This window comes from Hippopotamus amphibius, chromosome 3 (genome assembly GCF_030028045.1).
Source record: "Hippopotamus amphibius kiboko isolate mHipAmp2 chromosome 3, mHipAmp2.hap2, whole genome shotgun sequence".
Classification (NCBI taxonomy): domain Eukaryota; kingdom Metazoa; phylum Chordata; class Mammalia; order Artiodactyla; family Hippopotamidae; genus Hippopotamus; species Hippopotamus amphibius.
In genome coordinates, this window is record NC_080188.1 from 132,008,795 (window position 1) to 132,021,580 (window position 12,786).

At 56.5% G+C, this 12,786-nt stretch overlaps 1 protein-coding gene across 3 annotated transcripts in view; it reads right to left on the reverse strand.

The window, feature by feature from the left end:
- The window catches only part of LSP1 (lymphocyte specific protein 1), a 37,039-nt gene that overhangs the window by 20,354 nt on the left and 3,899 nt on the right, over window positions 1–12,786 (reverse strand). Inside the window, exon 1 of one of the 3 annotated variants that reach the window (XM_057729894.1) lies at window positions 3,440–3,585. The exons of the other annotated variants lie outside the window; for them this stretch is intronic. Coding sequence (XP_057585877.1) covers window positions 3,440–3,501 — 62 coding nt within the window. The 5' untranslated portion in view covers window positions 3,502–3,585. Of the gene's footprint in view, window positions 1–3,439; window positions 3,586–12,786 lie in introns of those variants that run through there. 3 annotated transcript variants of the gene reach the window in all.

Sequence of the window (12,786 nt, forward strand, 5' to 3'; positions counted from 1 at the left end):
GGGTGGGTCAGGATCTGGTCCCACTCAGTGCCCGAGGCCGGGGCCCCACACCCTTCTCCCTGGGCCACCTGGGCTTCTCACTCCCGAGCTCCCACCTGCAGTGGGTCATCCCCCCGCCACCAACCTATGCTGAGCCGCGCTGAGCCCAATGAGGTGTTCCTGGGGGCCACGCCCTGTCCGGCCATTGCTCGGGGCCCAGGAGCCACCAGGCACCCTCTCGAGGCTCTGGCAGGGACGGGGTGCCACCCTCCATGTGCCCAGTGCATGTCGGCCACCACTCACTGGCCGCTCTGTCCCACTCTGGTTTGCGGCTGGGGCTGGAGCCTGGCCTGAACCTCAGCGCTCTGGGTTTCAGCCCTGACACCCTGCCCAGGGGGCTGGGCCACTTAGTCCCTGTACCCCCTGCTGCTGGCTCGCCTGGGCTCCCAAGGCAGTACCTGCTCTGAAAGCCAGACCACCCGGACCCGTGGCAGCACCGCCCACCAGACACCTAGCTCTGCCAGGGCAGGGACCATCCCAACCTCCCCCCCACCACCCGCCATGTGGGGCCATGGGTGGGCCCGAGGCAGCCAAGCCCCTCGGATGCTGTGGTTTCAGGCCTGGCTTCCCCCAGTCCCCTCGGGCCAGCCCGGCAGGCAGCTGACAGCATCCCTTGCCTGTTTGCCAACCCAGGCTCCCCAGAGGCCTCCTGGGACGAACTGCCCAGGGTGGGAGAGCCGGACACGGAGATCACCGATGTATCCGAGGTGGACACGTGCTGACAGCAGTGGCCAGGTGGCTCCTCTGGCCCCAGAGCTTCTCCTGGGGGACCGAGAGTCCCCTTGCACTGTGCCAGCTTGGCCCCCACCCTACAAAGCCAGGTCCTCAAGGCCCGCGTGACCCAGCAGGTGGCCAAATGTCCTCTGGAAGTGAACGGGCCCAGGGTCCTCTCACTGTCCCTCCATGGTCCCTAACACTGGCCGGGCCCAAGGTGGGCCTGGGTGGCCAGAGGGGGCGGGCGAGTAACTCCCCACCACCTGGGAAGGGGCAGAGCTTGGCATGGGAGTGCCGCAGGGGGAGGGGGTCAGCCCTGGGATCTGGTCCTGCCAGCCGGAAGCCTCCTGCTGGGTGTCCCGGCGGCCGCGTGGCTGTAGCCCAGAGTAAGCCAGACTTAGATGAGGAGTACGGGCAGGTGTGGGGGGGGGATATTCCCCCACTGGCCCATAGGGTCGCTTTTAATCTGCTTAAACTGCATTCAGTTGGCACCAGCAAAGCCCTCTGGTGCTCAGCCCTAAGCGGACCACGTCCCCTCTGCTGCCGCCCTTCTCCTGCACCCAGGCGTCCAAGGTGAGGGACTGGGCCGAAGCTGTGGGTGAGGGGGGCAGGCTCCCCGCTCCCAAGGGGGCCTGAGGGGACTCATAGCCTCTTTGAGTCTGGCCAGCCAGGGTCAAGGGGCCCATCAGCGGGCAGACCCGTTAGATTCGGGAGAGAGGATGGCGGGAAGCAGCATCTGTGTGTGTGCATGTGCGTGTGTGTGTGTGTGCGTGTGCGTGTGTGTGTGCGTGTGCGCGTGTGCGTGTGTGCGTGTGTGCGTGTGTGTGTGTGTGGGGTCCTGCCGGCTGCTGGGGCAGGGGCCTGGAGGGTGTGTGGGTCTGTGCATGTTGTCAGGAGCACGTGCAGGGGGGCTTGCTCCGCGTGGCCACTCTCTTTGCAAGGGACCGTCCCCTGCTCCTGCCCCGCCCCCACAGCCAAGTTCCCAGGGACTTCAGAGGGAGGCTTCCTTCTGTCCCTTTCCTGGCCGGCCACCCACAGGCCCACCTGCCCCTGTCCAGGTCCTCGGGGCTGGCCCCCGAGCCCACGCCCACCCTCAGCCCAGCGGCACCCTCCAAGCCCTGGCAGTACCTCCAGCGCGCCCCCTGTGGCCCAGGGCAGCCACCTGGCACCGGGTTTGGGAACTGAGCCAACGCCGTACCTGGACGGATGCTTGTAACAACAGGTGTGCGCACAGCCAGGCCCTGGGGCCCTCCCTGCCCTCCCCCTTGGGCTGCTGCACGCCCCCCATGGCCCCGGTTTCCCCCATTTGTTACGTGGTGCTGGGGAGCCCTGGGGACCGAGCCAGCAGGCACGCCTCTGTTCCAGGGCCACAGGCTGGGGACGGGGGACAGCAATGACTCCTGGGAGGACACATCCCAGCTGGCAGGGACGAGAAGTCCCACCTGAGATGCGTGGGATCGGGCAGGTGTGAAGCCCCGGAGATGACTCGCGGGGGTCTGCCATCTCAGTGGGCAGAGCGGGCAGCCCCACAAACCCTCTCTCTGGTCCTCACCCTGGGGTCACAGCCCTCGGGCCAGGCCAGGGTGGGGCGGGGGGAGAGCCATCACCTTGTGACTGCAGAGACCCTGCGCGCCCCCTCAGAGGCTGCTGAGCCCACCCGCACACCTTGCCCCTCCTCCTCCCAGAGTCAGGGCTGGGGTGGACCTGGGGATGCTGAGGGACGCCCATCCACCTCCAGGAGCTGGCAGTCTGCCCAGCGTGTGCCATGCCAGCCCGCGGGCCTGGCAGAAGAGGTTGGTCCTCCCAGCTCAGGAGGAGCCGAGGCTGGCTGCGTGGAGGAGGCAGCGTTTCAGCTGGGTCTTAGATGCCTGGAAGGGTGGAGGAGGAGGAAGGGCATTGCAAGTGGCTCAGAGGGAGGTGGGGAAAGGCCCACAGAGCACAGTGGCTTCGAGCCCACCTATGGCCCTTGGCTTCCGCTCTTTCTCCAGGACTCTGTGAGGCAGGCGACACCACATCCCTATTTTACAGAGAAGGAAACTGAGACCAGAGAGGACAGGGCACTGGCCCCAGGCCCGAGGATGCAGGAGCCAGGATTCCAGCTCTGGAAGATCCGACTCTGAGGCTCAAGTGCTCAGAGGCCCGCGGCGCCTTCCACGCTGGGCTGGTGCCCTAAGGGCCGGGGTAGTGAGTGTGGTGCCAAGTCCAGTCTCGTCATCTCTAAGGTAAAGGGTGACTGGATGGTTCCTGAGGGCCTGCAGGACAGAGGAGGCCTGGGAGGCCGTGCAGGGGCTGCGCTCTTCACCTGAGGAGCATGGAGCTGGGGAAGAGACCCAGGACCTGGGGAAGGGTCTTCCAGCAGAGAGCGGCCACTGCCTGAGGCCCAGTGGGTGCTGCAGGTGGGAGAGGTGGAAGAGACACTGGGGCGCAGAGGAGGAGACAGGCCCGTGTGCACACACCCACACGCACGGGCGCGGGCCTGGCCTCAGCCTGGTGCACCCCGCACTCTGCCCGCAGCACAGGGGTCGCAGAGCTGCTGGGCTGGGGCCGGGCTCCCAGGAGAGGCTGGGAAGCCCCACGCCCAGGTGGCCCAGGCGGCCCAAGCTAGACAGTGCTAGTCCTCCGTGGGTGGCGCCGCGTGGGCACCCTGCCCTGCCCTCCACGCCCCAGCCTGGGCGGAGGGACCTACCTCAGGAGGCTCTCGAGGCCCTGTTTGCTAGAATTCCTTCTCAGGAGTGCAGAGCTGCTCATGACGCTGGCGGCCGCCCGCCTGGCCACCGGCGACCTGGCCTGACCCCAGCCCCGGGGCCTGGACGCAGCGGCTGCTTCTTCAAAGGCTCCTGCCTGCGGCCCTCGGCGGCTGCCCTGCTCCAGCCCTTCCTCCTGCCACTGGGACCCTCTCCCCCTCCCCTTTCTCTCCTGCCCCCCTTCCCTTCCCTCCTTCTCACTCTGTCTCTCCCACTGTCTGGCCAGCTGGTCTCAGGCTCTGACACCCCCTCCCCGTCTCCTATCTCTGTCTGTGGGTCTGTGACCCTGTGTCTGTCCGTCCTGGCACCTGGGGGTCTCCTGGGCCGGCTCCCCACTGGCTGCCCCCGGGCTGTCCGAGTGCCCCCCGTCCCCGTCTCTGCGGCCTCTCGGACTCTGGGTCTCGGGCCCTCTCCTGCTCCAGGACGCCCAGCAGCTGCTTCCCGTTGGTTCCCCCCCAGCCCCCTTCTCCGCCCCCCTCGGTCTCCTCCACCTCCCCCTCCCCCTCCTTCTGAGACTAGTAAAAATGTCAGAGAGAAAACCCTCGCAGCCCAGCAGCCTGGGGGCCTAGCAGGACCTCAGAGGCCTGTGATGGGCAGGCGGCCGCCCCCCTCCCTCCTCCTCTCCTGCCTCCCCCCTCCCCTGCCCTCGCCACCTTCACAGGCCGCTCCCAGCCTCACAAGCTCCTCCTCCCTGCATCTCATCTCCATCGCTCGCTGGTGCCTGGTCCCCACATCTGCCTCCCCATCCCTGCCTGCCTCTCCCCTTGCCCGGCCCTGGCCTAGCTGCTCTCTGGCCCTCTCCCCCACCCCGCCCGACTCTGCCTGGCCCCTCAGCCCCTTCCTCCGTTGCCCCTCAGCCTCCTTGGTCCCACACTCGGCCCCTCTCTCCTCTTTTCCCTCTGGTGTCTCTGTCTCTATCTCTGTCTCCCTCCTTCCCTCCCCCTCCCTTCCTCTCCCCTCCCTTCCTCTTCTCCCTCCTCCCCTCCCTCCTCTCCCCTCCCTCCTGTTCTCCACTTTCCCTTTGTTTCTTCCCAGCCCTCTGCTCCTGTTATCACCTCAGGGGGGAGGCCGGGGCACCCCAGGAATCCTGTCTGCTCCCCAGTGGCGAGGCTGCTGCCCTCCCTGCCCCCTGCCAGATGGCACTGGGAGGTCAGAGCAGCGAGGCCCCGTGAGACAAAGGCGAAAACAGCCTCTCCCCTCGGCATGGGAGAGCCATGCTACCCAGAAGTGGCCAGTGGCACGAGGTCAGTGTGGTGGCCTGGCCAGCGGCCCCCCTTGCCCCGGGCTCTGGCCAAGGCCCCAGGAGGAGCAGCCCAGCCCACTGTTTCTCCGGTTGGGCTGAGTCACCGTGACTCACTGGAGAACTCGAGAGGCGAGTGGCCCGACCAGGAGGGACCGGACTCAGCGGGCAGTCGCCGAGGGCCAGCTCGGGGCTGAGCCGTCTGATGTCCAGGGGCTCACCAGGCTCAACAACACTTGTGACCATCCTGAGAGGCAGACGCCACCTTACCCACATCCCAGACGGGGAAACCGAGGCTCAGATGGGTACCCGAGGTCGAAAAGCCGACTGCTGGCCACCCCAGCACTGGCTCGGCTGCTGCCTTCCATCCCACAGCCACAGAGAGATGGCCCTCTTGCTTCCCCAGCTAGTCTGACCTCTGGCTGAGCCAGGCGGTCAGCGCCAGGGAGCACCTGAGGATGTGTGAGTGGACAAGGGTGAGGTTAGGCTCAGACCTGCGAGCAGGTAGACACATGGGAGAATCCCTGTATGTTGGAGGAGGTGGCAACTGTCAGTAAAATTCCACGTGGCCCTCAGGTCCACAGTGACTCAGGTGGTGACTGGCTGGTAGAGACTTTGTGGGGGTCAGGGCGTCCAGGTCAGACGCCCCCACACACATTGGGCTGTGTCCTGTGGCCCACAGCCTCCCCCTCCCCCCGCACAACCCAGGAGGAGCCAGAGAATGTGGGGTGTGCCCCCCACCCATCCCAGCCTCCAGCCAGAGCTGTGGAGACCTCAGGATTCTGTTGGGATGAGGAGGAGGAAGGAGGGAGTGTGGCAGGGCCAGGCCTCAGGCTGAGCCAGATGGCCCAGGGAAAGTAAGTGGGTGTTTCATTTCTATCTCAACCTGCCCGTCTCCTCCTTGCCTCCTGATCCTAGTTCTGGAATGCCAGTCACAGAGGCGAGGAATGAAATGTGCCAAAGCATATTTTGGTTCAAAAGAAGGAAAAATGTTTCCACAGGAAAGAGGTCTACCTTGGGGTGGCGGGAGTTTCCTGTCGCTAGAACTTAACTAGCATCACGTGATTATTTATCAGACTGATGGGTGGAAAGTAGCAAGAACAGATCTTCATATGCAGTGGTCCGGATTCACAGTTTCACAACTAGGGCATGTCCCAACAGGAACAATAAGGCAGAATATTTGGTGTCAACTGTACCATTATTTGTCCATCCATCTATGCATCTGTGCATCCATCCTCCATCCATCACTTGTCCATCTTCCCTCCATAAGTCCATCCATCTGTCAATCTGCCCATCCATCCATCCATCCTCCATCCATCATCTATCATCCATCCATCTATCCATCATCTATCCATCCATCCATCATCCATCCTGCATCTACTCATCCATCATCTATCTATCCATCCTCCATTCATCATCTATCCCTCAATCCTCCATCTATCCATCCATCCTCCATCCATCATGCATCCATCCATTCTCCATTCATCCATCCATCCACTCATGCATCTTCCATCCACCCTCTTTATACAGCTGTCTGTCTTTCCATGTATCATCTATGAATCCATCAATTTCTCAATATATCTATCCATTCAATTGACCATGTGAACAATATATTCTTCCATCAATTCATGCAATCCATTCAATACATATATACCCATGTCCATGTCCATCCCTATCTCTACATCTCTTCATTGAGCAAGTATCCACCCACCCACTCATCTATCCCTCCATCCATCCATCCACACACCAACCCACCCATCCATCCATCTAGTTATTTAAATGTCTTCATACATGTAAAACACTTAAAAGAAGCATTTAACTAGGCATCCATCTGCCCTGAACATATCTACTCAATATATGTTAATTACTATTATCTATGTATTCATCAACTTGTATATCTATATGTCCAGCTACCCAGCCAGTGAACTATCTACTCATTCTTTAATTCATTCTTCTATCTCTCCAAATATTCTACTGTCCTTACATTCATATAAATATTTTACTGTTGGGCTTCCTAGGTGGCGCAGTGGTTAAGAATCTGCCTGCCAATGCAGAGGTCACAGGTTTGATCCTTGCTCCAGGAAGATCCCACATGCCGCGGAGCAACTAAGCCCGTGTGCCACAAAAAAAAATATATAAATAAAAAAAAATAAAATAAAAAAAAAATAAAAAAATAAATATTTTACTGTTGATTCTTCCCATTCATACATCCATTCTTATATCTGCCTATTCATCCATCCATATGTCCACCCATCTTCTCACCTATCATCAGACATCCAATTGTGCATGAATACATATATGTCTGTCCTGCCATACACATATTTGTCCATTATTTTGCCCATCCAAACGAGTTAATACTTAAAACAGTTGTTGTAACATAGTGAATTGTCAATAAATGTTAGTTACTATCATTTTCATCCAACTATTCTTTCATCCATATCTCGTCCAACCAACCACCTATTCATTCATCTCTAAATTTATCTTTACATATTTGTCCACTTATCCATATATTTTTCCATATATTTTTCAACAAATTTCTTGAAAACTGACTGTATTAACTTTTTAGGTTCTTGAGTTCAGAATTTTAAATGTCCCTGTTCTTACAGAATGACATTTTAGTGGGAACAAAAAAAAATAAACAAGGAAATATATACTGTAATGTATCAGATGATGGTAAATGCTATAGAAGATGGAATTCAGGGTAAGAGGATATGGAGTTATGGAGGGGATTGATATTTTATATACGAGAGTCAAAGAAAGCCTATGGGGAGGAATAAGCCTGTCCTTATTTGTAAAGACACTTGACAATAATAGCTACATACATTGATGGGAGAAAGTGTTCTAGGAAGAGAGAACAGTGAGTGAACCTGATTTAGGTGTGACTCTTCACCAGTTTTTCTCTTCAATAGTCCATAGTTCATCCAGAACCAAGCCATACATCTATTTACTTACTATCCTTTTATTCTTCTATCTCTATATTTGCCCATCTGTTCATCTAAAACTCTACTCATTATCCATATCCATCTGTATGCATCTGTCCATTCATTAATCTGTAACATTCTATTTATCTACCCATGCACTGATTCATAATTCATTCCATATGTCCATCCACCAATTCATCCATCCACCCATCATCCATCTATGCATCCATTCACTCATCTACCCTTATACCCACCCATCATCCACTCATCACCCACCCATCCATTCACTCAACCTCCATCTATCCATCTATTTATTTATCCATCCATCCATCCATCCATCCATCCATTCACTCATCCACCCATCCATATGACCACCAGCCCATCCATCTATCCACCCATCCATCCACACACCCATCTACCCAAAATTCATCTATCCAATCACCCATCCATTCATCCAGCCACCCACCCACAGAGTCATCCATCCACTCATCAATCCACCCATTCAACCACACATCATTCATCAATCCATCTACTTACTCATCCCTCCATCTACCCATCCATCCACCCATAATTCTCCACCCACCCATCCACTCATTCATCCACCCATCATTCATCCAACCAACCGTCCCTCCCTTCTACACCCACCCATCCACCCATTCATTCATCCACTCATCCTTCCACCCACCCATCCATCCATCCATCCAACCATCTCACCATTCTGCATCCATTCATCTACCCACCATTCCTCCATGCATCCATCCATCCATTCATCCAACCATCCACCTATCCATCCTTCCATTCATCCACTCATCTAAGCATCCACCCATCCATTCGTCCATCAATTCACGTATCTACCCATCCATCCACCCATCATCCACCCATCCAAACATTCCTTCATTCTGTATCCATTATTCTACGCAACATTCATCCATCCATTCACCTATCCACCCATCCATTCACCCACCCATTCACTCATCCATCCATCTATCTATCCAGGTTCCATCCATTCATCCTCCATCCATACTCCATCCATCTATCCATCCACCATCCTTCTACCCATCCATCCACTCATCCCTCCATCCATCCACCTATCCATCTATACACCCATCTATACATCTTTGCATCTCACCCACGCATCCACCCACCCATACATCCATTCAGCTACCCACCATCCATCCATCCATCCATCCATCCACCCACCCATTCATTCATCCATCCACCTATCTATCCAGGTTCCATCCCTTCCTCCATCCATCTACATATCCATCCACCCTTCATCCTTCTGTCCATCCATTCACTCATCCATCCATCCGTCTATCCACTCATCCATTTACCCACCCATCCATCCACCCATCCATCCATCCACCCACCCACCTATCCACCCATTATCCATTCATTCACCCATTCACTCATCCATCCATCCATATGACCACCAATCCATCCATCTATCCACCCATCCATCCACACATCCATCTATCCATTCATTTATTGACCCATCCCTCCATCCACCCACCCATACAGTCATCCATCCACTCATGAGTCCACCCATTCATCCACCCATCATTCATCAATCCATCTATTTACTCATCCCTTCATCTACCCATCCTTCCACCCATAATTCTTCATCCATCTATCCCTTCATTCATTCATCCATCCATCTACCCATCATCCACCCATCCATCCATCCACCCACTCATTCATCCACCCATCCATCCATCCAAACATCCCACCATTCTGCACCCATTCATCTACCCACCATTCTTCCATTCATCCACCCATCCATTCACCCAACCATCCATCTTTCCATTCACCCACTCATCTATCCATCCATCCAACCATCCCTTCATTCTGTACCCATTAGTCTACCCAACATTCATCCATCCATTCACCTATCCACCCATCCATTCACCCACCCATTCACTCATCCATCCATCCATCTCTCCATCTTCCATCCATTCATCCTCCATCCATCCATCTTTCTTTCATCCATCCACCCTCCATCCATCTACCCATCCATCATCCTTCTACCCATCCATCCACTCATCCTTCCATTCACTTATCCATCCATCTCTCCATCTGCCCATCCACATATCCATCTATCCACCCATCTATACACCTATCCATCTCACCCACTCATCCGTCCACCCATCCACCCACCCATACATCTATCCAGCTACTCAGCATCCATCCATCCATCCACCTACCATCCATCCATTTATCCACCCATCATCCTGTTGTTCCTACTCCCTAACTTTCTTCATCTACTTTTCCTTTCATTCATACTTTTCTCTCTTGGTGAGTCTTTTGTTTTCCTTTTTTGTTTCTTCTGTGACTAAGACACAGTTCATAAGCTTTTGGCTGAAGAAGATAAGAGAACATATGCTCTCTCCAGTAGGCTGAGTGCCACAATAGAACTTAAATAGGGGCTGGAGAGGGAGGGCTCTGTTCTCTTGTTCAGACATTCTCAACAGACACACACACACACACACACACACACATGCATGCACCCATGCTTACCGAATGAAAGGTGCATCAAGCAGTGAGATCCCATGGGGGGTGGGTGCGGAAGAGGGGCCAGGGCTGTTGGCCTCAGTGGCTCCTGGGTGACTGTGAGTAGGGCAATGTTTCTGAGTACTCATCTGTCTCATGTGTGCCTCAGTCCAGCAAAGGGAGAGGGGCCAGGGTGGTGCAGTGGTGGGTACAGCGATGACGCTGGGATTTGCGGAAGGGCTGGGACCAGGAGAAAGGCTGAAGGCTTCTTTCCAGATTCCTTTAGAATCAACTGCCTAGATCCATCTCTCCCGGGCCCCATTTAACTTTTGAAGGGAGGCACCTGGGAGAGGAGCAGAGGGTGAGCCAACAGCCTTGGGACCTCAGAAGGGAAACCATCAAGAGAGCAGTTTCCTCTCGCCAGGAAGGAAGGACACAGACACCTTTGGAGTGAGGGGCTTTTGTTTTTCCCTGAGAGTGGAAAGGAGCAGCGCCTGAGATCCCACCTGCTAGGCATAGATCAGGGCAGTGACCCTCTCCTGGTCCTCACCCACAGCCCGTGGGACAGTGAGGAAGTCGAGGCTGTACCCACCACCACTACCCCCCATTTACTGTCACTCCCACCCCCTGCCAGCTCTCCCTGATGACTTCTGCATCTCCCCACCCCCAGAGCTGGCCCTGCTCCAGGCTCTGAGGCCAGAGCCCCAAGGCCTTCCCACTCCTGTGGGGTAAGGTGGATGCCATTCCTAGGTTCCCAGACAGCTCCTCCCTGCCAACCAGTGGGACCAGACAGTGCTCCTCATGCCAACCCCCGCCCCCCCAACTCCCACCTTCCCAGCTTGGAGGCAGTTAGCTGATGGAGTTTGGACAGACTGTCCTGTCCCCAGGAAAAGGCCAGGGCTTTCCTCTCCTACCACCCCCCACCCCCTTATCTGCCTGTGTCTAGCACTGCAGGCCCGTGCTGACTGGGCAGTGGTAGGAGGCCTGATTTTCTCAATCCCCTTATCTCCTATAAACTCCCCACCCGCACAGGACCCAGCCCCCTTCCTTCTGGGTCATGGGTATTGGGGCAGGGGCAGAGGCCAGGGTGGCTTCCCAACCACAGGCCTGGACTCCTGTTTGGCCAGGTGTCTCCTGGCGCTGCACACCCTGCCTGTGCTTTCCCCTCTAAGTGTCAACTCATCATGGGCAGAGGGGGCCTGACTGTCTGCCTTGGGGGCACTCAGGGTTTGGGGAGGTTTGGGAACTTCCTTCTCTGGTTGCCTTGTGGCCCAGGGCTGCCCTGGAAAGCGGAGCCCCTGATGCAAAAGGCTGGGGGCTGGGACCTGAAAGCGAAGCTGATGGCTCCTTTCCAGGTGGCTCTGGAGAAGACCAGCTCATTCTGGCCATGCCAAGTTCCATTTCTGCTTTGAGGGAGGTCCCTAAGGGTGTCTCCCGAGCTGTGCCTTATTTGGGGTGGCCCTCACCCTCATGGGAACCTCAGGGAGCAGCAGTGCGTGGGGTTATTGAGTGCCTGTGAGGGGCAGCCCAGCCACCCCTGGGTCTCCCCGAGTCCCTTCAGGGTTGCAGGGGGCTGGGCTCCCCAAGGAGCCCCTGTGGGGAAGCAGTGTTAGGAAGTACATGCCACCAGCCGATGGCCAGCAGCCCTCCAGCAGCAGGTTTGGCCCTTAGGACTCGGTTTCTGCCCTTGGAAAGGGAAGACTTGGGGACTTCCCTGGTGGTCCAGTGGTTAAGAATCCGCCTGCCAATGCAGAGGACACGGGTTCGAGCCCTGGTCCAGGAAGATCCCACATGCTGTGGAACAACTAAACCCGTGCACCGCAACTACTGAGCCTGTGCTCTAGAGCCCACGAGACACAACTAGTGAGCCTGCGTACCGCAACTACTGAAGCGCACGTGCCTAGAGCCTGTGCTCTGCAACAAGAGAGGCCACCGCAATGAGAAGCCTGAGTACCGCAATGAAAAGTAGCTCCCGCTCACCACAGCTAGAGGAAGGCCGCGCACAGCAACAAAGACCCAACGCAGCCAACAAATACAAAATTAATTGATTGATTGATTAAAAATAAAAAGACCCGAGGCAGCCAAATAAATAAAAAATTAAAATATAAATAAATAAATAAATAAATAAGGGGAGGCCCTGGCATCTGCCTCACCAGCTGTACAGTACAAATCACTTGCACAGCTTAGCAAGGCTGGTGCAGCCGTGAGGGCTGAGCACCTATGACTCTGGGCACATGGGGAACTGAGGCCAGGGTAGGTGGGGGCGGGGGGGAGGGGGCGCAGTCGCCCCAGAGAGTACTAGACCAGGTGCAGCAGCACATGCCGTCTGCCCTGGGGCTCTTTGCCTGCCCACCTCCCCCGGCCTGCCCTCAGAGCTCAGCCCAGGAAAGCAAAGGTGACAGGTGTGACCCCACCCCTGCCAGTCCCAGAGGCCTCCTGCCATGGCCAGGACCCTCATCCTCCCCACTGAGGGCTGCCCGCTGCTCTGGGGCCCTCTGAGGGATGCGGAGGCAGAGGCCGGCTGGGGGGGAGTCGTGGAGGGAGGGAAGCTCTGCACCGACCCACAGTGGCGGGGGGCACCGCTCATTCTAGCCCCGAAACCCTCCTGGCTTCGTGTGGCTCCAGTATTGTTTTATGA